Source organism: Zonotrichia leucophrys, chromosome 17 (assembly GCF_028769735.1).
Source record: "Zonotrichia leucophrys gambelii isolate GWCS_2022_RI chromosome 17, RI_Zleu_2.0, whole genome shotgun sequence".
Lineage (NCBI taxonomy): Eukaryota > Metazoa > Chordata > Aves > Passeriformes > Passerellidae > Zonotrichia > Zonotrichia leucophrys.
The window spans coordinates 8912860-8938136 of NC_088186.1; the positions used below are offsets into that span (position 1 = coordinate 8912860).

Here is a 25277-nt window from a genome sequence, read left to right on the forward strand (position 1 = left end):
CCTGGGATCCTCAGGGAAGCTGGGCTGGTGGAGGAAAAATCACCTGAGACCAAAGCAGGTGTGGGGTTGTGGAACCCCTGTTCCTCCCAGCTGGGTTTCTAAGGAGTTAATTCCTATTTTTTAGGGAAAAGGATGTGTTTGGGGCAGCTTTTCCAGGGATGGGTCCAGCCAAACCCCCTCCTCCACCCCTCAGCCTGTGTTCATCTGTAGGACCTACCTGAAGTGCCAGTGTCAAATGTATTTATTTTTCTTTTATTTGTTGTACAAATTCCCACATTTGGAGGGAGGGAACAGTGAAGGACTCAGGTCTGGAGCCTTCCAAGCTCCTCCTGAGCCTGATCCTGACATGAGCCCAGAGGGTTTGGGAATGGGGCTGTCCCTTCCTCCTTTTTTGGGCCAAGAGGGCTGGGTTTGGGGGATTTAAAAGAGGTTTGGGGGATTTAAAAGAGGTTTGAGGGATTTTAAAGAGGTTTGGGGGATTTAAAAGAGGTTTTATGTTTCTCTGGTTGCCTCTGCTCATGCCTGTGCCCCAAGCTGGAAGCTGTGACTCCCCCAGCCCAGGCAGGGCGTGATAGGAACATGTGGAAAGTGTGGTTAATTATTCCAAATGCAGTAGCCAGGACCAAATGTTGTTATTTTTCCCTTATCCCCTATTTTTTAACGCCCAGCAGAGCCACTGGGCTGGTATTTTGTACGAAGAAATCACCTATTTTTGAAGGAAATAAATGCAGTTGGATGACTCGTGTGCTGATTTTCCTTCCCAAAGCCACTCCTAGGGGGAGGTTTGGCATCACCACACCAGAAGCCCTCCCTTGGGGTTGGAGGGAATATTTTCCCATGCCTTTTCCCTGTTTTTCTGGCCCTGAGGGAGCAGCAGAGCACAGCCCCAGTTGCACTAGGGATGGAGATCGCTTTTATTTAGTCACTCGAGTGCTTTAGTACAGAAGAACAGATATACAGAGATGATACATGTTTGTGCTTCAACACTTTCAAACATTTAGATTCCAGTAATTTCAAGGTAAACAAGTTCCAAGACAGACTAGATTATTTTTTTTTAAAGTTTTCCTTTTTGATAAATTATTTTTTATATAAATAACTGTAACAGAAAAAATAATAATAATAATAATGTCCAACATACAAGATCCTGAAGCATTTGCATTGCTAAACCAAAGAGGAACAGAAACGGGCTGGGAGACCAAAGGGGAACCAACAAATATCAGTGCAATGATACAGCCTTTGCCCTAAAAATATATATTTAACTTTATGGGCAAGGAGCAGACAGGAAAGGAAGGGAAAAGGGAGGGCTAACCACCAACGAGGCAAGAAAGAGCAATTTTAGGGTAGGAAAAGGGGGCTCACAGCCTTCAGGGGGAAGAGAACAAAACCATAGACCCCAAAATATTGCAGTGCATCTAAAGGCAAGGGAACAGGGGGGCAATCCAGGGGCGTCAAATAAAAACCCAACTAAAATCAGAGGTTTGGGGAAATCACTATACACCAAGCTCGTAAGAACGTCACAAGACACAGTCATTAATATACACAGAGTCCAGAGGGTTTGGGGGGGGCCTTGGGAGTTTGGGGGGCCCCAGAGGGATTTTGGGGAGGGCCCAGAGGAGTTTTAGGGAGGGCCCAGAGGAGTTTTGGGGGTCTCAGGGTGACGGCACGCTCAGAAACGCTTCACCACGGGACGACACGAGCGGAGCTGGGCACGGGCACCGAGCTCCCATGGGGATGGATGGATGGAGAGAGGTATCCATGGAGAGATAGCTCAGATATATATATATATATATATAAAACAGCTTTTTATTTTATATATATATATATTTTTGAAGGAATTCCCAGAGAGGGAGGCAGGGCTGCAGCAGGGCTATGCAAGCAGATGGGCCCCAGCTCCCAGTTTTGACCGGTTTGGTCCCTTTTCACACGGGAATTACCACGCTGTGAAGCGTCCTGGCTGCACTCCCACACCACCCCCCTCCCAAAGTCCCACCCAGATGTTGGCGTGCACATCTGGCAGGAGCACCCACCGCCCCAAAAGCCATGGGACAGATGGTGGTGCCAGCCTGGTGCCCACCTGAGCAGCGGCTGGAGCGGTGTGGGGTGTCCGTCCATCTGTCCTCCCGTCCACACAAGACCCCAATGAGGAGCATTCTCCCAAATAAAAAGTGTTTTTCTGTCATTTTCCCCACCATATTCACTAGCAATGGGCAGATGGTTACTCAGCAATGAGCTCCTGGGCGCTTCCCACAGCTGCAGCTACAAATATATAGATTTTTTTTTTTCCTTTTTCTCTTAAACACAATGCATCCATTTTCTTAATATATATATATATATTATTTTGTTTTTGGCTGTTATCCCCTCCCTGTGGATAAAATGAGATGGGGGAGGCGCTGGGAGGGGAGAGGAGGGGATCAACACAAGAACAAGAGAGAAGCTGGGGCCCACAGGGTGCAGGGTGACACCCGGGGCCGGGCGCCCGGCGGGGACGTGGGTCGGCATCGAGTGGTGACAGCGTTTCCTTTTAACTGCTGCTCTCTTCCTCTGTTTTATTGAGTTTCTTCAGCGTGTCCAGCAGTTTCTGTGGGGTGAGGATGTGCGTGGACCCTGTGGGAGCAGAGGAGAAGGGGTGCAAGGGGATCAGTGATGGCTTTGGAGCCCAGCCCGTCCCCGCTGTCCCGGGTCCCCCTTACCTGGCGGCGCCGGCCCCGCGCCGCTGGAAATGCTTGCGAGGAAATGCAGTCTATGGGGAGGGGGAGGGCTCTGAGGGCATGGAGAACGGGAAAAGGACCAAGAGGAGGGATGGAGGTGAGGGATGGAGCTGGCGGGATGAGGCAGGGGCCGGGAGGAGCCGGTGCAGGGGGGCTGTGGCACTGGGGTCACTGCAGGAGGCACTGCTGGGTGCAGGGGGGGAGTGCAGGGACAGCCGGCATGGAGGGACCTTCCCCAGGCCCCACAAGCTGCACAGAGCATCCTGGGGACACAGAGGTGGCCGGGAGGGTGGGATGGGACAAGGAAAACAAGGAAAACTCCCCTTGTTTGGGGGTCCCCCAGCACGGTGCCAGTGGAGGTCCCACCGTGCTGCCCACTCTGGCACTGCAGGGACCAGCACACGGGGCATGCTGGGGTGGCACTCACTGGTGAAACCAGCAGGAGCTGAACCCCAGAGCAGGGTTTGGGGGTCTGCAACGCCACGAGGCTCCTGCCTATCCAACAGCAAACCTGAGCTGAGAGGGACTCCAGCCCCAGGGCACCCCAGAGCTGGGGGGTCCCAGCAGTGCCCAGCCCAGGGTGAGTGCTGGGGTCTGCACTGCTGCCCCTCTCCCCCAGCCCCGCTCCAGCCGCTCCCAGGGCAGAATCTGGGAGCTCTGTCCCCCCATCCATGGGGCAGGACCCTGACCCCTCCAGCCCTGGCGAGGGGGAGCTCATGGCATGAAGGAGCTGGCCAGGGGACATGGCTGAGGGGTGATGGATGCTCTTCCACCTGGTCGGAGGAACCGCAAGCATTTTCTACTCGGAGAACCCAACAGACCCCAAACCAACAATTAAAAAAAAGAGGAATGGAAGAATCAAAGAAAACCCTTCGGGGAGGAAGAGTTTCTTTTTCATTAGTAAGCTGCCTTTACTTGGTTTCTTTGGCTCACTCCATTGCTGGAGCCTGATCCTCAAATGATACCCTAGTGGAGTCCCTGAAGTCGGGGTGCCTCAGGTCCATGAGAAATTTGGTGGGAGTGAGAATGTGAGTAGAACCTGCAGGAGAACAGAGCGGGGCTGACGGCTGCGCCGAGGCTCCCCCACCACCACCACCAGCTGCCTCCGGGGGGAGGAAGAGGAGGAAGGAGGCAGGCGGAGCCCGGAGCTCGGAGGCGCATGCAGGGGATGGACCCTGGAGAGAGGCGGGATGAGATGGTGACAGGCAGGATGGAGCTGGCATGGGTGTCCGGTGACAGGGACACAGCCGGGGCAGCAGGAGGGGATGGAGACTGCGATAATGCTCCCAAGGAGCGGGAGAGATGCTGGGGACAGGCTCCACCAGGCAGCAGATCAGATGGTACAGGACACCTGCCTGTGCCCTACAGGGTGTGGATCCAAGCTGTGCTTCCCTGAGGAATTTTAGGCACCTAACAGCTCCTTGCTGGTAGAACATCCACTGTGTCCTGTGTGCCTCACCCACAGCTCCCCTGGGAGCAGAGATGGGAGCTGACCCTCTTGCATGACCCTGGAAAACCTTGTTCCTGTTTGCACCCCTCTTCATTTGGCACTTTTCCTCCTGTAATGCCTCCAAAACCGAGGCATTACAAACACCTCTCTCACCCAGCCCTGCTCAGACAACACCAGCCAGGAGACATGAAAAAATGGAAGCAAAAATGAGGATGTTTGGAGTGACACAACCCCGATGGGGAAGGAGGGCACACACAGGGGGTGACAGACATGTCCGGAGAAAACCCTTCGGCAGAGCTCCAGCTCCCGCAGGCTCTGGAGCCGGGGATTGGGGATGGAGTGGGATGAGCAGCCAGCAGGAGGGGCCAGCCCGGGCCAGCACTCACCTATTAGCACCTCCCACTTGCCGCTGGCTTGTGTCACCTCGTAGGCGCAGCGCATCTCGTTCATGCTCACCCCGCCCAGGATGAAGATGATGAGGCGGGGCCCGCTCCGGTACTCGCCGGGGGCCTTGTTCTTGTGCCAGTGGCCGTAGCGGGCACTGAGGAGAGGAAGAGGAGGGTGAAGGACGGGCACCACATCTCAGTTAAGTCATACAGACATTGCTGTCACAGCAGGGCGAGTCCAGTGATCCAGCCACGAGTGCTGCTCGCTGTTACAGGGAGGGAAACTGAGGCACAGGGTGGCTGGAGGGAAACTGAGGCATGTTGTGTTCAAGGGAAAATGAGGAATAGGATTCCTAAAGGGAAACTGAGGCATGGGAATCCTACAGGGAAACTGAGGCATGTTGTGGCCAAAGGGAAAATGAGGAATGGGATTTCTAGAGGGAAACTGAGGCATGGGATTCCTGCAAAGGAACAGAAGCACAGGATGACTGGAGGGAAACTGAGGCACAGGATGCCATGGGGGAAACGGAGGTATGGGATGCATGAAGGAAAGGTGAGGCATAGAGTGCTTAAAGGGAGACTGAGACATAGGATTCCTAAAGGGAAACTGAGGCACAGGATGTCTGGTGGGAAATTGAGGAATGGGATACTCCAAGGGAAACTGAGGAATGGGATATCCCAAGGGAAACTGAGGAATGGGATGCCTGAAGGGAAGTGAAGGCACAGGATTCCCAAAGGGAAACAGAGACATGGGATATCTGTAGGGAAACTGGCACACAGGATAACTAAAGAAAAATGGAGATAGAGTGCCTGAAGGGAAACTGAGGCACAGGGTGCCTGAAGGAAACTGAGCCAAGGGATTCCTAAAGGGATACAGAGGCACAGGCTGCCTGGAGGGAAACTGAGTGCCTCAAAGGAATGCAGACATGAAGTGCCTGAGGGGAAACTGAGGCAGGATGCCCTCCGAGCAGCTCCCAGAGCTGCTGCTGGCTGCACCCCCTGAGGCTGAGTGGGATGGATGGTGACAGTGACTATGTGGGCACAGACAGTGACCAGGTGGGCACACAGAGGGCAGAGGGGCACCCACCTGACGGCAGTGGTGCTGAAGGAGGCGGAGGAGCGGGTGGAGATGTACGGGTAGTGCTTGGTGTCCAGCTTGTCATCAATGGCATCCTGGGGACAGACAGACACAGGCCTGGGGTCAGCAAGGAGCCAGGCACAGCCCCAGGCCCCACAGCCCCTCTGCAGGGCTAAACCTAGGATTTCTCTCCTGAAAAGCTCAGGAGCAGGTGCTGAGCTGGAGGTTCCAGCCATGGGATCCTGCTCCAGCATGAGGCACCCTCAGTGTCACCCAGTGTCAGTGCCACCCAGGGTCAGTGCCACCCAGGGTCAGTGTCACTTGGGACACCTTGCTGAGGTGCTGCTGCCCTGGGCAGGCCCCTCTGTCCTCGGAGTGAGGCTGAGGGGTGTCCTGGGGGTGAAGCCACCCTGTGAGGGGGGTGGTGTGACAAAGGAAAACATGAGCTCTGTGCTTTTGGGACCCGAGGGAGCTGTGGCTCTGCTGGTCTGAGCCAAGGCTATCCCAGTGCAGAGCTCCTGGGACAGCTCCTGAGGACAGACCCAGCTGTACAGAGCCATGCCTGTCCCCTGGCTCTGCTGGGACATGGGCAGGGCCTTGACAAAGCCACCCAACCTTGGTGGCCACAGTGGCACACACACAACCAGCCAAGTTGTTACCACATTTGTAATCCAGGGATGCCAGGCAAGCCTGCTTTGGGCCACGGAGACTGAGGGAAGACCTCAGTCTTCACCTCTCCCTGAGTGAAGTGTGAAACTTCCTCGGGAGGGAAAGAGAAGGGGCAGCTCCCATCTCTGCTCTGGGACAGGGACAGCAGCCAGGGCACGGCTGGGGCTGGGCCAGGGCAGCTCAGGCTGGAGCTCAGGGCAAGGCTCTGCCCCCAGAGGGTGCTGGCACTGCCCAGGCTGCCCAGGGAATGGGCACGGCCCCGAGGCTGCCAGAGCTCCAGGAGCCTTTGGGCAGCGCTGCCAGGGGTGCCCGGGCTGGGCAGGGACAGGGGCTGGGCTGGGGGATCCCTTCAGTCCCTCCCAGCTCAGGATATTCTGTGGACTCTGATTCCCTCAGTCCATGCAGCACCAGTTGAGATTCCCATCCCTTTTCAGCAAGTGCAGATCCTGTCCCCCAGCAGGCAGTGATTTAATCCCAGGCTGTGTTCCTGTTCCTCCCTGCCAGAACTGAAGCACCAGGGTGGGATTGTTGGGGTGCCTGTGCAGGGCTAGGGGCTGGATTTGATGTTCCTTGGTATCCCTTCCAACTGTGATTCTGTGCATCCTATCTGGGGCCAGAAAAGCCTCCCAAAATATCCCAGGCAGGAGCAGCCTGGAGAGTGCGCATCCCGAGAGGCGTCAGGGTCTGGGCTGGGAGCACCCAGCTCTGTGCTGGTCCCTTCCTGGGTGGCTCTGTGACCCCCTGCCTTGCCCCCAGGCCTGTCCTGGCTGCTGGCTCACCTCCATGATGTCCTTGATCACCGGGGTCCACCGGGACAGCTGGTAGGTCTGCTCGCTGATGCGCTCCTTGCGCTCCGGCTTGCTCCGGCGGCGCAGCGTGGACTGGGCACAGAGCACAGGGACACCCTGAGCCCCAGCAGCACCAGGGACAGCCCCAGGGACACCCCCAGGGGGACAAGGCAGAGGGGCAGGGCCAGGGGAGGAGCACACTCACGTCTGTGATGATGGGCACCCCGAGGTGGGCCATGTTGGTGATGATCTCGCTGTCCTCTGCCGGGATCTGAGCGTGCTGGATCAGCTTGTTCAGGTTCTCCTCGGTGATCCCTGGCAATGCAACAGGGGGTGTTCTCCTCAGGAATGTCTCAGAGGGGACACAGCCCCTCTGCTGCCACCTCAGGACACTCAGCCTGGTCAGGAAGGCAGAGCTGGACTGTCCTGGCCAGACCTGGCTGTGCCTGCCCACACGTCCTCACCGTTCTTCAGGAAGATGTAGAGCAGGATGATGCGGATCTTGTCATAGGTGCTGACATTGCCATCCAGCAGGATGGGGACAATGGCCCTCATGGGATCCTTGATCTTCTCACCTTCAGCATCGGTGCCCATGGCCAGGTCCTGCAGGAACACATGCTCAGCACCACTCCATGCTGGGAGGGTGGAGCTGCACCCCCATGGTTCCATGGCAATGAGGGGAGGTGTTTGGTACCTGCTCAACTCGGCACAGCTTGTCCACAGTGCCCTGGTAGTGCTTCATGCAGTCCTCAGCCAGGTGCAGGTGGGTGGAGTACTGGGGACACAAGAGTGGTCACCCTGCAGGGCTGGCAGCAGCTCAGGGTCCCTGTGCCACCAGCCATGGCCAGGGGACAGCTGCCACCTCCTGCTCCCTCAGTCACTGAACACACACTGTCCCCTCCCCTTACCTTGCTGAGCTCCTTCTGGTACTGTGGCATCTTCTTCAGCATCTGGGACAGGTCCCTCATGGTGGTCTGTGAGGGAAGGGGACACGGTCACTCACCCTCAGGGACCTGGGGGCCACCAGCAGGGAGGACATGACCCTGCCAAGGACTTCTGTCCCCAGATGAGCCCCCCATGGGAGTTTGGTGACACCTGATGTGCCACTGCCAGCTCTCCTCCCCTGAAGCTGAGGCAGGAGGGGTGTGCAGCTCTGCAAACTGGGCTGTGGTGGGGAGAAACCTCCTGAGGATCTTCTGGGAGTCTCATGTGCCTGGCTACGGCTCAAATGGTCCTTGCAGCTCCTGGCCACCTTTACAGCCCTCACTGCCACCAGGGTCCCCTCACTGCCAACTCAGGGAACAGGGACAGCGCAGCTGCTGAGGGAGGTGCACAGACCCTGTGCTGGGGGCAAACTGATCCCTGGTGCAGAGCTCTCCCACAGAACCCATTTCCCAGCAAACTGATCCCTGGTGCAGAGCTCTCCCACAGAACCCCATTTCCCAGCAAACTGATCCCTGGGTGCAGAGCTCTCCCATAGCACCCCATTTCCAGAAAACTGATCCCTGGGTGCAGATCTCTCCCACAGCACCCCATTTCCCAGCAAACTGATCCCTGGTGCAGAGCACCCCACAGCACCCCATTTCCCAGCCCCAGGGGTAGGGCTGGCATCCCACAGCCATCTCCCCCTACCAGGAACCTGACCACCCTTCTCCTTTGGCACAGTGTCCCCAGGAGACCACATCAGGTGCCAGCCTGTGGCTGAGCCTGTCCCCAGCTGGGTGGCTGCATCAGGTCACCTTGTCACCCGTGTTCATCCTCTTGCTGGAAGAAAACTCCTTCAGGGACCGGGTCACCTCCCTGCAGAGAGCAGGAGGGCAGAGCTGTGAGTGGGGAGGGGTCCCTCACAGAGGGCTGGGTGACAATGCCAGGGCAGTGTCCCCCCCCAGGGCCACTCACTGGGACACCTCGGCGATGTGTTTGTGGCGCAGGGTGACCCACAGGTCGTCATCCTCATCCAGCAGAACCTCCTTGATCCGGGCCTCACCAATGCCACTGGTCTCGTACCTGGGGTGAGGACAGGGGTGTCACACAGGGGACAGAGCTGAGGGCACACACAGCCCCCTCACTGCTGGGTTTGGGGAGATGGGGGGACACCAGGGCTCTTCCTGGCTGTGCCAGCTGCAAAGTGATTTCAACTGGGATTGACTTCTTCCCCTCTTGGACCCCTTCAACTCCTAAATGTTGGGAAGGGGCTGAGGGATGAAGGGTGGGAAAGCCTTTTAGGCCCTGTCCTGCACACCGGGCTGCCAGAGTGCAACACTGGTGTCCCCAATGGAGGCCTTGTGGAGGATGGCAATGGATGGAGAACCCAGTGGACGGAGAATCCAATGGATGGAGAACTCAATGGATGCAGGACCCAATGGATGCAGGACCCAAGGGATGAGGAACCCAATGGATGGAGAACTTGATGGAAAATCTAATGGATAGAGGATGGCAATGGATGGAGAACCCAACGGATGCAGGACCCAATGGATGAGGAACCCAATGGATGGAGAACCCAATGGATGGAGAACACAATGGATGGAAAACACAATGGATGGAAAACACAATGGATGGAAAACACAATGGATGCAGGACCCAGTGGATGAGGAACCCAATGGATGGAGGACCCAATGGATGGAGGACCCAATGGATGCAGGACCCAAGGGATGCAGGACCCAGTGGATGCAGGGATGCTCAGCCCCCAGCTGCTGCTCTGGCACTGCCCTCAGGGGTGTCACAGGGGCGGGGGTGCCCTGCACTCACTTGTAGACGTCGTTCTCGATGGGCAGCAGGTCGTAGCTCATGGCCTGGAAGGTGAGCTCGTGCAGCACCGGCGACGCGGGGTCAAAGCCACGGTCCAGGATGAGCAGCTGGGAGCGAGCCTTGTCTGGACCCTGCGGGCACAGCAGAGCCATCAGCACCGCCCTGGGGGCTCCCTCAGCCCCACAGCTGCTCTGGGGTCCCCCCAGAGGGCAGGGATTGATGGGACTGCAGGAGGGAGCATCACCCCAGCACCCACCCCACCGCCAGCAGCGCTCACCTCACCCATGGTGGGGTCATCAGCCTTGTAGGCATCCAGCTTGTCCTGGATGAGCTGTGCCAGCATGGCATTGTCCTTGTAATCCCTGGGGAGGCAGGGGACAGGTCAGCCCCACAGGGCACAGCATGGGGAGGAGATGTTGGGTGCCCTGTGCAACATCCTTGGCCCACAGGGGAGCAGGGATCCCAGCAGGTTTTGTTGTGCACTCCCACCTCAAGTGGCCTTGATGCCACTTAAGATTCCAGAGTCTCAACCCCCCCAGCTCCCCAGATCAAGTCTGAGCCTGTTTACACTGAGCATGGCTGTCTGTCTGTCCATGCCACCCCATGCTCTGACCAGCACTGGGCACAGCAGCCCCATCCCTGCTCCTGCATGCCCACACTGCCCCATCCCTGCCCCTGGATGCCCACACTGATCCCATCCCTGCCCTGGATGCCCACACTGCCCCATCCCTGCCCCTGGATGCCCACACTGATCCCATTCCTGCCCTGGGTGCCCACACCTGCCCCATTCATGGCCCTGGATGCCCACCCTGGCCCATCCCTGCCCCTGGATGCCCACACTGATCCATGCCCCTGGATGCCCACATTGGCCCCAACCATGCCCCTGGATGCCCATGCTGATCCCATCCGTGCCCCTGGATGCCCACCCTGCCCATGAATGCCCACACTGGCCCCACCCATGCCCATGGATCCCCACACTGCCTCATCCCTGCCCCTGGATGCCCACACTGCCCCATCCCTGCCCCTAGGTGCCCACACTGATCCCATCCATGGCCCTGGATGCCCATCCTGGCCCCATTCATGCCCCTGGATGCCCACACTGATCCCATCCCTGCCCCTAGATGCTCACACTGATCCCATCCATGCCCCTGGATGCCCACGCTGATCCCATCTCTGCCCCTGGATGCCCACACTGATTCCATCCATGGTCCCTGGATGCCCACACTGATCCCATCCGTGTCCCTGGATGCCCACCCTGATCCCATCCATGGCCCCTGGGTGCCCATCCCGGCCCTGTCCCTGCCCCTGGGTGCCCAGCCGGCCTCACCCGCGGTACCGCACGGCTGGGTACTCCTTCAGGGTGGCACAGAGCGTGGCAATCTGCTCTGCCAGGCGCTCCAGGATCGGGTTCTTCATCTGGGCCTTGTGTGGGCTGTAAAAGCTCTGGAAGGAGTCAGCTGAATCCAGAGAATAAACCTGGGGGTGCAGAGGCAGGGAGGTCAGAGGGGAGGGATGCCTGCTGTAGAGCTGGGTTTGGAAACCAGATTCATGCCCAGATGGACCCAGCTGAGCCTGGGGGCAGCTGGAGCTCAGAGATGCTCAGGGCATCCCTCAGAATTCCCAGCTCCAGCTCCATGGTAGGATCCCTATCCATGCGTCCCTCCCAGCTGAGCAGAGGAGACAGAGGACCCCTCCCAGACAGGGAAACAGAGACCTGGGGCCAAGCAGAAACACACTGCACCCCAGCCCCAGAAAAAACCATGTGAAGATGCCCAGGGGTCACTCCCTAGGAATGCTGAGCATTGAAGGGTTAATGGCACCCAGCAGGTCTGGCCCCTGGTCCCTTTGTCCCCAGCAGGGGCAGATGGCCCAGTGTCACAGACATCTTTTCATGAAAATCCTTTCCTTAGGATTTTTCCTCCTGAGAAGCTGTGAGACCTCAGAACAAAATGTAAACAATGATTATCTGCTGCTGTGGAATGCAACAGGTGCATCTGTGATTGGTCTCATGTGGATGTTTGGAATTAATGGCCAATCACAGTCAGATTCTCTGGCCAAGCCACAAACCTTTGTTATCATTCCATTCTATTCTTGGCTTAGCCAGCCTTCTGAGATGAAACCTTTTCTTCTATTATTTTAGTATAGTTTTAATGTAATACATATCATAAAATAATAAATCAGCCTTCTGAAACATGGAGTCAGATCCTCATCTCTTCCCTCATCCTGAGACCCCTGTGAACACGGTCACAGCCCAGGGCCAGCTCCCTGGTGCCCCTGGCTGGTGGCAGAGCTGGCCAGCACAGCTGTGGGCACAGGGCCAAGGCACAGCACCCGCTAAATCCCCCTGGGATCAGCCTGGGAAGGCATCTGAGGAGACAGGGAGGGAGCAAGGAGCCAGCTGGGGGTTACACAAACCCTGTGGGCTGCACAGGGACCTGGAGCCCCCCCCAGCTGTCCCCCAGCCCAGCCCAGGCTCACCTGGGACTCGGAGGGGAGGAAGGCAATGTTGATCTCAGTCAGGGTTTTGATGACCTTGGCAGCGCGGGATTTCACCAGCTCGTTGAACAGGGCGTCAGGACAGGCTGTGAGGGAGGAGGAGGAGGAGGGAGGTGCTCAGCATCTCTCCATCCCTCAGCCCTCACCCCTCCCCAGCCCTCTGGGTACTCACAGTCAGTGAAGAAGACGTGGGCAGCTCTGTACTTGGAGGTGGGGGGATCCTTGAAGTCATTGATGAGGGAGTGGATGGACTGGAAGAGAGAGGGAGCAGCTGGGCTGGGCAGGGTGGCACTGTGAGCCTCCCTCCTGCTCAGGGCAGGCTCTGCACCTCCATCCCACCACCCTGCTGGCACCACTGTGTCAGAACTCAGTGCATCCCTCTGGGCGTCCAGAGTTGCCAAGGACCCCGCCAGGGGGCTTGGAGACCCTGGCACACAGCCCAAAACACCTGGGGATTTGATTTTGACCCTTGGAGCGAGTTACCAGCTTTGTATGAGGACCTGAAAGTCACACAGATTTGAATGGTGTAATAATAAAATGATCACAGGGTGAAAATGTAGATTTTAGGATTTTTGGTATGGAGGTTATGGGGACAAGATGGAGGAACTTGGGCGTGTCCAGCCTTTCTCTTTCTTCTTCTTGTTCTCCATTTTCTGCAGTGATGGTGGCACTTTGGGATTGGTTTAGAGTAGAAGTGCACTGTCTAACATAGGTGATAGGTATTGGGAATTAAGTGTAAATATGTTATACGTAGTTTGTAGTATAAAAGGACAACACAGAGTGCCTGTGCCTGCCCTGCTGAGCAGAAAGAAAATTTTATAGATAAGAATTAATAAACAACCTCAAGACCAAAAAGCAAAGAGTCCAGACTCGTTCTTCAGTTGCGCGGGCTGAAGCAGAGACACCCTGCACATCTTGGGGCAGCAATTATCAACAGCAACCCGAGACCACTGAGCCAGGATGTTCCCCATGGGCACAGCTGCCCGTGCCAGACCTCACCTTCACCCTGTCCCTGTGCCCTCATGCACTCACCTTCTCGGAGGGGGTGATGAGGTACACGGCCTCCAGGCTGGGCAGCGGCTCCCGGCGCTTGTTGATGTCTTCCACAACTTGGGGGGAGAGCAGGGATCAGGGCAGGGGGGCTGAGGGCAGGGAACTCAGCCATGCTGGACACCCCGTGGTGGCTGGATACCCCACAGCCACTGGATACCCCATGGAAGCCCCTCCATATCCAAAACACCCCCAGCCACTCGTCCTGCCCATCCAACCCCATCCCAGCCCTGCTGGAGCTGTGGGTGTGGGCACCTGGCCAGGTCCCAGGGGATCTGTCAGTGCTCCTGTTCCTTTGGTTTATCCCCCTTCACCTGAGCTTTGCTGTCCCAGACAAAACCCCACCATCCCCAGCACCTCCCAGATCCAGGCTGGCATTTCCTTCTCCTTCCCAGGTGTTGCAGGGAGCCAATTCATTATCAGGTTGATAAAAACCAACACCTGGTCCCCTCCTCGAACTGAAGGGCTGCCAGGAGACAAAGTGTTCTAGCTGCTCCAGCCCCAGCAGGCAAGGAGGCACCTGTGGAACTCCAGCCTGGCACCAGGAACCATCTATGGGAGGCAGAGTGGCTCCATCCCATGTGGGATAGGGCTGGGGCTGTGCCAACCTCCCTGTGCCAGCCTGGAGATGCCTTTGTGGGTGTCCTGGTGTGCCCAGGGAGATTTGGCCCTTCCCACAGGGAATGTGGAGGCAGGAGGGGGAACTCACTGGTGATGCCCTCTGTCATGATGTCGGTCATCTTGCAGCAGGACGAGAGCATGCGCATGCTCAGCTGGTCCACCACCAGCACCTGGGGACAGGAGAGCACCCTGAGCACCCTCTGAGCACCCTGTGGGCACCCCATGAGCTGGGGGCACAGCAGGACCCTCCCCACCCTGCCCCTTCCCCGCTTCCTCCCCTCCTGGCCCTCCCTGGGTTCAGTGCTCACCTTCCATTCCCCCTTCTTCTTCACTTTCCGGATCACATCGTGCATAATCTCTGCAAGAAAGGGGATGTGGGCAATGGTGAGACCCCAGAGTCCCTCCTACAGCACCCCAAGGGCTGCACTGGGGGCACCAAACCCCCACCCCTGTGCAGGGTCACGCTGTGCCACTCACACTGTGCCTTAAATGGGGATGGAGGAGGGGATGGGGGTGGTTTTGGGGTGCCCAGGGAGGAGCGGTCACCCCCCAGCCCTGTTTTCTGTCGTGCTTGGACCTCACAGACAGACCCCAGGCTGGCTGGGGGGTCCCTCTGGGGAGCCCCACGAGGTTCAGCCCTAATCCAAAGTGCTGGGAAAACAACAGCAGCTTAAGAGCTCCTTTTAGAAACAAGAATCAAGCGGCCTGAGCCTGTTCCTTGTAATCCCTCACAATCCCATTTCACCTCCCGTGGCTGCTGGGCTTATGCAACCAGGCAGGACAGCAGCACCCCAGGAGCACCCACCCCAAATTCCCCTGCTCCGCCCCCTGGGAGATCAGTTCAGGGACATGAGCAGGTGGCAGTGGGACAACCTTTGGGGTTGGGTTGCAGGAATTGGGGTTCAAGCCTTGCCCTGCTGCCAGTGCTGCCCAAACATCAGTTTTGGGGGACAGAGGTGCCCCCCAAACGCTGCAGGTCCCCTCTGACCCTGGTGTGTGAACCTCTGTCCCTCACAGAGCTAAACCTGAGGAAAGGAGTCAGTGCCAACTCCTCACACAGCATTTCCCCTGGATTTCAAGATTTCATCCCTGCAGGGTTTGCTCTGAGCCCCTGGTGCCAGGGGCAGGGATGGAAATGCCCAATACAGAGCCAGTTAAGGAACATCTCTGAACTAGAAACCAGAGGTGTGAGGGTGTCACCCTGCCAGCCTCAGCCCTGGGAGCCTCCCCTGTGGGTCAGCCCAAGGGTGCTGCTTCCCTGGGTAAAGCCCAGCAGGGTCCAGAGCTGGCACTGGTGCCAACAGGGGTAACACAGGAGCCTCTGAGTGCTGCTGGCTGTCTGTCTGTCCTGCTGCAAAACCTGGAGCAAACAGCCATTCCTACCACTGCAAGGCAGGAATGCACATCCATCACCTTTCCTGCCCAAAGGTGCCCTTAATACATAAATAACTAAATCTGCCTGCAGGGAGCCCCAGGGGACACTGGCCTTGCCCTTGGTCACATCCTTTGGCCTCCCCATGGGGAGAGGGGACACAGGACAGCTCTGGGCTGGGAGAGGGGATGGAGGGTACCTGGGTACCTGAACTGGGCAGGCAGAGCTGCTGCCTGTGCCCCTGTGTGCTGCCCACCTGCAGCCACCAGCTGCAGCAGGGATGGTTCTGTGTGGGCAGGAGCTGGCACTGAGGGCTGCCCGTGCACCCCAGTGCTGCTCCCTGTGACAGCAGGGCACAGCTGGCAAGGAGCTGTGCCAGCTCATCCCTGCTCCTCCTGCCATTGCTCACTTGGCTCCTGCCCCAGAGCGAGCATCCAGCAACAACAGCACTGTCTGCAGGGCAGCACTGAGGCTCCATCACCATCATCCCATCAGCTCCATCCTCATCCAATCCCCACAGGCTCCATCCTCATCCCATCAGCTCCAACCTTGTCCCATCCCATCCCACAGGCTCCATCATTCCATCAGCTCCATCCCATCAGCTCCATCATCACCTTCATCCCACAGGCTCCATCTTCACCCCATCCCATCAGCTCCATCCCCATCCCATCGGCTTCATCTTCCTCCCACAGGCTCCATCATCATCCCATTCCATTGGCTTCATCATCACCCATCCCATTTGCTTCATCCTCATTCCAATTCCATCAGCTCCATCCTCATCCCATCAGCTCCATCATCATTCCATCCCATCCCACAGGCTCCATCATCCCATCAGCTCCATCCTCATCTCACCCATCAGCTCCATCCCATCAGCTCCATCATCACCTTCATCCCACAGGCTCCATCTTCACCCCATCCCATCCCACAGGCTCCATCATCCCATCCCACCCCATAGTTCCATCCCAGTACAGCCCAGGGGCCCTGCTGGAGCACCATGGAAGGGCTCAGCAGAAAGCAGCTGCCAGCAAGAATTCCTGTCCCTCCCTGCAATGCAAATCCAGCTGGGGAAGGAAGGAAGGAAGGACAAAGAAGGAAGGACAAGGAAGGAAGGACAGAAGGAGGCTGGGAGGAGCATCCTGTGGCCCAGGGGATGGTGTTCCCATGAGGGAAGAGAGCCCAAGGGCAGGAGATCCCAAAAAAGGCTCCCAAAGTGCTGCCTCAGCTCCCCCAGCATGTCCTGGCTGCAGGGACATTGTGGCTCTGTGGAACACCCTGTCCCTCCTGTGGGAACACCCTGTCCCTCCTGCACAGGGCTGGGCTGGATGGAGGGAGCATCTGCCTGGCTGCACAAAGTGCTGTCACATCCCCAGCCCCACCCTGGAACCAGGATGGGCCTCAGAGCAGCAGCTGGGCACCTCAAAGGGCAACTTCTCTGAGCTTGGTAGGTTTAGGGTGTCAGTCCCTAAATCCCTGGTCCCTGGGCACACTCATTCCCTACACTGATGTCCTCTCCTGCCCTGACCATGGGTCAGATCTGACTCCAAATTTTGGCTTCTCCACAAAATTTTGGCTCTTCTGAGCCCAGGCAGGGTCAGGAAAGAGGCAGATCCACAGAGCATGCTCCAGAGAGCTCCAGGGTCCTGCCAAAGGGCACAAAGTCCAGCAAAAGCTGGAGACTGGTGTCACATTTAGGGAGATGTGGCCATGAACTTCCCCTCCTGGTGTCCCTGCAGCAGCCACTGAACCCCAGCTCAGGGAAGAGTGCTCTGCACTCCCAGGGGAAATGGGAGAAGTGCTGATCTCTCACTCCACATCAGCTGGCCAGATGTTGCTGTCCATGTCCTCGAACATCTGGCCAGGAAGGGTTTTTGGGATCTAACATCAGCTGATGATGCTGACAGCCAAGTGTTTCATCTTGGAGATAAAACCAGGCTTCAGGAGGGAAAAAAATCCACATGAGCATCTCATCCAGTGCCTCCAACACTTGGCTGGTCTGGACCTTCCACATCACATCTGCTTCCTTCAGACTGAAAGAATTTTAATGACAATTCCTCCCAAGAACAGGGAATACAGACAGCTCTGGATCCTCCTCCAGCACCAAAGATCAGCTCCACCATCCCATCCCATCCCATCAGCTCCATCCCACTCCACAACCTCCATCCCAGTAAAGTACATCTCTGCTGTGAATGGAGAACCCCTGGCGCAGTATGGCCCTAAAGTGCCACCAGACAGGTGTCATGGACACCCAGGCTCGTTTCAGGGTGACACAAGCATTCCCAAGCAGGTGACATGCTGGCCTAGTAGGACTTGAGCCCATCCATCCCTCCAAGAGGTTTATCCCACATTATTGTACCCTGACCTTGCCCCAGCCCTGCCCTATGGAAACTGAGGCAGCCCCACGTGTCCCACTGGAGCTGGGCAAGGAGGGAGCATCCCTGCCACACCAACAAAGCTGTGTCCCCAAGAGATGGACCTATCTGGGGTTCTCCAAGAGATGGATCCATGTTGGGGTTCCTCAAGAGATGGACCCATCTGGGGTTCTCCAAGAGATGGACCCATCTGGGGTTCTCCAGGAGATTAACCCTTTTTATGATGCCCCAAGAAATGCACCCATTTTGGGATGCCCCAAGAGATGGATCCATTTTGGGGTTCCCTTTTTATGATGCCCCAAGAGATTGACCCTTTTTATAATGCCCCAAGAGATGGACTTATTTTGGGATGCCCATGGAAACAATTACCAATTTTGTGTGAGGAGTTACAAGCCACAAGGGTTTGAGTAGAATGATAGTGAATTTGTCATAGGGTGAAAAAGCAGAATTTTAGAGTTTTAGAATGGAAGTTCAAGAAGCAAGATGGAAGAATTTAGGTGTGTCCTTCTCCTTCTTTTTGTCCTCCATCTTCTGCTGTGATGGTGACACTGTTTGATGGTTTAAAGACATACGTCTTTAAAGCCTTCCACAAGTCTAAGTCTAACATAAGTGATAAGTATTAGAAAATTATTGTAAATAAAGTACACGTAGTTCTTAATATAAAAAGCTAACACCACCCCAAGGGCAGGGACTGTGCCACAACCCAACCTGCTGGGTCTCAGCAGGTCAGAGAAAGAATGTGATAGATAAGAAAAAATAAACAACCTTAAAAAGCAAAAACAACAAATCTCAACTTCTTCAGTCTCAAAACTAAAAAAACCCCAACTTTCTAATCCCTCAAAAATCATCTCAACCACAGAAACTCAAGAGGGATCCCAAATCCCAGGGCAGCTCTGGAGAGCTGGAAACCCATGACTCCATGGGATCAGGGTGAGGTTTGCTGGAGTGCCACTTCTCCCAAAAAGCTGTCAGGCTGCATCTCCAGACGGACACGTTTGGCTTTGGGTTGGCCTGGCAACTGCATTTGTGCAGCTTCATTAACTCATTGCTCAAGCCAGTGTGAACGCTGCACTGATCCAAGCACGGAGTGGAGCACGTCCCCAGCTCCAACAGCCCCAGCTGGGCTCTGCAGGTGCCACCCCAAATAAAACAGGCACAGGGAGCTCAGGGTGGCAGGAACAGCCCTACACAGCCACCAGCACATGGGATCACTGAGAGGAGACAAAGCCCAGCTGATGTCCCCCAGCATGGCTAAGAACCATCCAAGGGATGACCTGAGTCTGGCCACTGCTGTGCCCAAAAGCCAAACAAGTCTCAAACACCTCCCCTTCAGCAGCCCAGGTCCTGAACACCCATTTTCCCCACTGGATTATGCCTGGAAGCCCTCAGCCTTCCTGGAGGACACATTTCTCACCCAGGAATGCAGGGATTAGTCCCAGCCATGTGTTTAACTCCTCCTTTTCCTGTCTGCACTGCTCTCATGAAGGGTGCCCACATTCATCCCTGCTGGGCAAAGCCCTGGGAGAGCTGCACAGCCCAGGGAGGAGGAGGAGGATGGAGACCTGGAGCTCTTGAACTCTGTAAAAGTTGAGTAACACAGCCAGAAGTGAAAAAGGGAAATGAAATGCATGATCACACCCATGAGCCCTCTGAGTGCCCTGCAGAAACAGAGGAACATCCACGAGGTTTCCACTGCAGGACCAGGCACAGGGCAATGGTTGGGGTGTCCTGTAGGGCCAGAGCTGGATTCTGCTGATCCTTATGGGTCCTTTACAGCTCAGGATATTCTGTGGCAACTCCAGACAATTTCCTTGGGCCTGCACAAGGATCTGGGAGCTGAGCAGAGTTTCCCAGTTTGGGTACAATCAATGACCCAGAGCCCTTCAGGTCCCTGCTGAAGGCACCACCCTTCACCAGCACGTGTCCTCTTGCTCCAGATGTTTCCATCCCCAGCAGATGTTGTCCCTGGCTGTGGTGCTTCAGTGCCCAGAGGTGTCACAGTGTCCCTGAGGGGAGGTGACCCCACATTCCTCTGTGTGGCCACGACTTTCTGAGCTCGTTCTTCTCTCTGCCTTGAGCCAAAACGGAGGAAAACACCAACAAATTGTGGTTGGAATCCAGGCTGGGCTGGTCTCCTGTCCCTCAGGGACAGCAGGACAGGCTGGAGGGCAGCTGGCACGTGGCTGAGTGGTCCTTGCTGCTCCCTGACCCATCTGATGGGCTCCACAAAAGCCCCTCCAGCACAGGTGTGAGCACATCCCCAAGGTTCTCCCCCATCCTGGGTGATGTGGGAGCCCACAGATTGCAGCACCTTCAGCCCTGCTCTATTTTTGCACTCTCCAGAGCCAAGCTCCCTCCCCGCACTGTGAGTTGGAGGGAGCAGCATCTGCTCCTCAGCGTGAGACCAAGAGCCTTGTGATGGTGATGATTCTCCTCTGCAAAGTGTTGATTCTGTGGGAAGGAGGAAGGAATCTCTCCTGGGCCGCTTTCTCCAAGAGGTGCAGAGCAATCAGACACAGACCTCACTTCTTTTTTCCTTTCTAAAAGGAAAGAGTCCAAATCCTCTCCACTGGTGGCTTTTTTAACCTTCCTGCACATGGTGGGTGGGTGCAGTCCTGCCAAACTCAGGTTTGTCACTCTTGGTCACCTTCCATGGCACATATGGGCAGGAGTTTCTCAGCTCCTGGTGCACACTGTGCTCTGGAGACTGAAATTGTTCTGCAATGCTTGACATGGTGAATGCTGAGTTTTACAAGGATTTTTTCAAGCTTTTCCACTTCGAGCCAACACCAGAGGTGAGACAGAGCCTGGTGACAGAGCTGCAGCCCCAGCTGTGCCCATTGCTGTACCCACACACCAGGCTGGCACTCCTGCAATGCAGGAATTGGGAGGATGGGGTGCTCAGGGAACCACTGGACTCAGGCTCTGCTCCCACTCATGGTGGGGCCAGGGTGCAGAGACCCCCTGCTCCTCACCCACCCACCCTCTGAGGCCACAGCTGTGCCCTGTGCAGGCAAGAGGATGCCAGGGCCACCCCTGCAATGATCCCTGTGCCCTTTGCTGCCTCCTCTTCCTCTCTGCCTGGCACAGCAGGCACGTCCTGTGGGCACTGAGGCTCAGAACATCCTCCACAAGCAGCATCTGACCCTCCTGGATGCCCTGGGCACTGAGACAGGCTCAGAACATCCTCCACAAGCAGCATCTGACCCTCCATGGCCCCCTGTGCCCAGCAGGGGCTGCAAGGTGCCCCAAAGAGCCAGGCTGGGTCAGGCACCAGGCTGTGGCCCAGGCTGGCAGCAGCCCCAGCCCTGCCCTTGCAGGTGCAGCACAACCCAAGCCTGATCCCTGAGTCATCCCCAGGCAGGGCTGGACCCTGGAGAGGCCCAGCTGGGGACACGCAGTGACACTGGGCAGTGTCCAGGCTGGATTTGCCCGTGGGCACAGCCCTGGCAGGAGGCACGGGGCACAGGTGAGCTCTGGGGGAGGCTGGGCAGGTGAGGCTGCCCCGTGGGAGGATCACCTGGTGCCCTGGGGGAAAGGTGTTTTCCTGCTGCCTCTGCAAAGTGCTTCCTTATCCCAGGGCTCCTCCTGCCCACGACAGCCAAAGGAGCCTTTGGGGAGGCTGAAGGGCTGCAGGGGTTTGGATCCACCATGGAATCACATCCAGCTGCGTGTCCTGCTGTCCTGTGCCAGCCCAGAGCGGTGGCAGGCGCTGCACAGGTGTCACCCCTGCAGCAGGGCCTGTCTCTCCTGGCTGCTGACACTTCAGTGAAGTAAAACCAGCCTCCTCCTCCTCACTGCAGGCTGCTGCAGGACAGCCACCACTGGGCTGGGCAGGGGAACTGGCCCTGAGAAGATCCAAGGGGCACAAGAGGTTTGGAGAGATGTGCATCAGTGAGAGAGGTGAAGATTTGGGGATGATGTCCCTGCAATGGGAGGGTCAGGTGAACATCTGGGGACGATGTCTGAGTAGTTGGGGGTCACTGAAGATTTGGGAATGATGTCCATGCAGTCTGGGGTCAGGTGAAGATATGGGCATGATGTCCCTGCAATGGGAAGGTCAGTGAAGATTTGGGGATGATGTCCCTGCAATGGGAGGGTCAGTGAAGATTTGGGAATGATGTCTGTGCAACTGGGAGTCAAGGAAGATTTGGGGATGGTATCCCTGCAGTTGAGGGGCAGGTGAATATTTGGGGGTGTCTGAGCAGTTGGGGGTCAGATGAAGATTTGGGATGACATCCCTGCAATGGGAGGGTCAAGTGAAAATTTGGGGATGATGTTTGTGCAGTTGGGGGTCAGACGAACATTTGGGAAGATGTCCCTGCAGTTGGGGGTCAAGTGAAGATTTGGGATGATGTCCCTTCAATGGGAGGGTCAGATGAAGATTTGGGGAGGTCTGAGCAGTTGGGGGTCAGATGCAGATTTGGGGATGGGTGCCCTCAGAGCTGCCATTCTCAGGTGAGTTTTTCCCAACCAGCACCAGGGCAGAGGGGCCAGCTCTCCCTGGGAGGGGACAGCGACACAGCAGGAGGAGCTGCTCCTCAGGCATCACCTCTGGGGACAAGCACACTCAGCTCCAGGGCTGTGCAGACAACAGCCAGCGCAGGAGGATGCAGTCACCACAGCTGGACACCTCAGGAAGGTGCAGGGACACCCCCAGCACACAGCCCACAGATCTGGGGGTGACAATCTGCTTCTGCCCTTTCCTCCTGCAGCCCTGGGCCACCTCTCCCCCTGCCTGCCACCTCCAACCTCATCAGAGGCCTCCAAACCCCGTCCTGTTATGGCACCAGCTGGTCAGAGGAATAATCCGGGTCTGGAGGGAAGCCAGGGCAGAATGCAGCTCGGGAGGGGGGGCTGGCGGAGCGAGCCATGGCAACACGGCAGCATCCTCCCCATCCCTCCATCCCTTCCTGCTGGAAAAGCAGCCCACAGGACATGTCCTGCCTCAGGGTCAGCCCCAGGCTTGGCTCTCAAGCTCCTCAAGAGCAAACATCTCCTGCAGGAAATCCTCCGGGGAGTGCCAGGCTGGCGCAGCCCAGGAACCCTCGTGCAGTGCCCAGGGACAGCGAGCTGGGGACCCTGCTCAACTCTGGGGGAGCATCTCAGCATCCAGCCCCCAAGGCAGGCTGATGCAGCGAGCCCAGAGCTCCCCAGGGGGGCTGAGGAGCACCCAGATCCCCGTGGGGACCCCGGGGTGCCCCCCCGGTGCCACCCTCGCTGCTCTGCAGCATTTCTGATGCACAAGCGCGGCTCCCCCCTCGCAGCCACCCACGCGTCCCCAGCCCGGCTGCCCGGCTCCACATCACCATTGCCAGCCGGGAACGATGTTTGCAGGGAGAGAACGGAGCGGTTTGTCACTAAACCCTGAAGGGGAGGATTAAGTCAGATTTCCCTGATGCTGCCTGGAACCTCTGTGTGTGTGTCTGTGTGGCTGTGCTGTCGCCCAGCGCAGACAATGAATGGGAATAGGGGACACGCAGTGGCGCTGGTCTCTGTCCCCTCTCCGGCCCTGCCGGGGGTCTGACCCCCCCTTTGCCATCCCCCCGGGCTGGGGACAGCCCTGTCCCCTCCTGATACAGCCCAGCAAAGCCCCTTCCCCATCGCTGCTCCTGCAGCACAGCCCCACCGGGACACTGCCCTGCCTCTCCCGTCCATTTAGGGCTCGCAGCCCCATCCCTGCGGGCAGGTGACACCGGCAGGTGACACCAGGGGGGTGGCAGGGCCACGCACCCCCGGGGATCCCCCTCGTGTCCCCCCCGGCCATCGCCACCCACCCGATCACACCACACCGGCCCGGCCGCGCCATCCGCAGCGCCCGCGGGAGGGCGGGGGACGGCCACGGGCACGGCTGGCAAAAACGCCAAAAACACCCCCAAAAACAGCGAAAAACCCCAAAAAAACACCCGGATCCGGCCGCGGCCGGCCACGGTGCCACGGAAATAAACCCTGCGAGAGGCGGGGAGGAGGAGGAGGAGGAAGGCTCATGGCTGCGGGGGGAAGTTCCCACCGGTTCCTGCCCTTTCATTTTCTCCTTTTTTTTTTTCTCTATAATGCGGAGTTTTTTCGCTTTAATTTCGCCCCGGGGAAAGGAGCGCCCCTCCTTGCTGCTCCAGCCTCGGGTGTTTTTGGAGAACAAGCTGCCCCCCTTCGTTTCCCCCCGGGGAAATATCGCCTTGCACAGCCGGGAAGGAGGAAGCGGAGCCGGGGCCGATGGGGCCGGGCCCCCCCCGCGGCTCCCGGCGAGATTCCGGCCGGGAACGGAGCGGGACCCCCGGGCAAGGGATGCCCCGGGAGGGGGGACACACACAGGGGCACCCCCAGGGTGCGACAGCAAAGGCACACCCGCGAAAATAATAATAATAATGATAGGAATAATAAAAATAATAATCATAATAATGCAATACAGCCCAGCGTTTGAGCGGGATTTGCTGCAGACAAAGCGGGAGGGCCCGGCTTGGCGCTGCGCTGGGGGAGGGTTTGGGGGGGTCTGCACCCCTCTGTGCCCCCCCTAGGCCCTTTGGGGGATTGGGGACCACAGGGGGGATAAAACCGAGGGGGGATAAACCCGAGGGGGGCTCGAACGTCCCCGACTTCCTTGTCCCCCCCCCGCCGCTTCTCCACCGCCGCCCCGTCACCAATCCCCCCCTCCCCCAGCACTGCAGAAAAACCCCAAACACCCGCAAAAATTCCACAAACACAGCCCGGAAGGTGACAGCACCCCCGGCCCCCCCAGCGCACGACCCCCGCGTGTCCCCACGGGGGTGTCCCGTGTGTCCCCCCCCCCCATCCCCGAGGGTCCGTATTGCGCATCCGCAGCATCCCCCCCACCCCACCGCACCCCACCCCGGCCGGGGCAGCCCCCCCGCCCCCGCCGCTTCCCGGCGCTGCCCCCCAGCCCGAACCCCGCGGGGGGGCGCGGATCTTACTCTCTCCCACCACAGCCTTGAGTCCGATGGGGGCCATGGCTCGGTGCCGGGGGGGTTCGGGGGGCACCCAGGGGCGCGCACGGCCGGGCGAGGCTGCGGGTGGCGGCGCGGGGATGCGGAGGGCGGAGGGAGGAGGAGGAGGAGGAGGATGGTGGTGGGGGGGTCGGGGGGCCGCGGGGGGGGGCGGTGCGGCGCGCTCAGCTGACCGGGGCGGGGCTTGCGAGCTGCGTCATCGGCCACGCCCCGGCCACGCCCTGCCGGAGCCACGCCCCGCGCCGCAGCGCAGCGCCCGCCGACAGCGCCCCCTGGCAGGCGGGAACTGGTACTGCAGAGGTGGCACCGCGAACGGACAGGGGGACACGGACGGATACGGAGGCACACAGGGGCACAGGGACACACACACGGACTGGGGGACATACATGGACAGGAGGACACACATGGACACGGGGACACGAATGGACAGGGGGACGCACATGAACAGGGAGACACACACAGACAGGGGGACACATGGACACGGGGACACACACGGAAAACGGGACACGAACGAACAGAGGGACACGAACGGTCGGGGGGACACACACAGACAGGGGGAACACACTCGGACAGGGGGACA

At 57.9% G+C, this 25277-nt stretch overlaps 1 protein-coding gene across 2 annotated transcripts; it reads right to left on the reverse strand.

Annotated features, from left to right (window-relative positions):
• Positions 1-890: 890 nt before the first annotated feature.
• On the reverse strand, positions 891-24827 carry STXBP1 (syntaxin binding protein 1). 2 transcript variants are annotated; one of them, XM_064728088.1, is made up of 20 exons: positions 24665-24827; positions 14303-14352; positions 14083-14164; positions 13356-13432; positions 12496-12574; positions 12306-12409; positions 11155-11303; positions 10105-10189; positions 9828-9958; positions 8979-9086; positions 8819-8879; positions 7988-8053; positions 7774-7854; positions 7544-7682; positions 7285-7394; positions 7071-7172; positions 5632-5717; positions 4545-4699; positions 3624-3747; positions 891-2604 (listed from the first exon to the last, which is right to left on the reverse strand). In XM_064728088.1, the coding sequence occupies exons 1-19, from the start codon at positions 24699-24701 to the stop codon at positions 3638-3640; spliced, it is 1812 nt and encodes a 603-aa protein (XP_064584158.1). In that variant the 5' UTR covers positions 24702-24827; the 3' UTR covers positions 891-2604; positions 3624-3637. The 2 variants fall into 2 exon arrangements, with proteins under 2 accessions (XP_064584158.1, XP_064584159.1); XM_064728089.1 differs by lacking the exon at positions 3624-3747 and having other exon boundaries at positions 24665-24826.
• Positions 24828-25277: the final 450 nt, after the last annotated feature.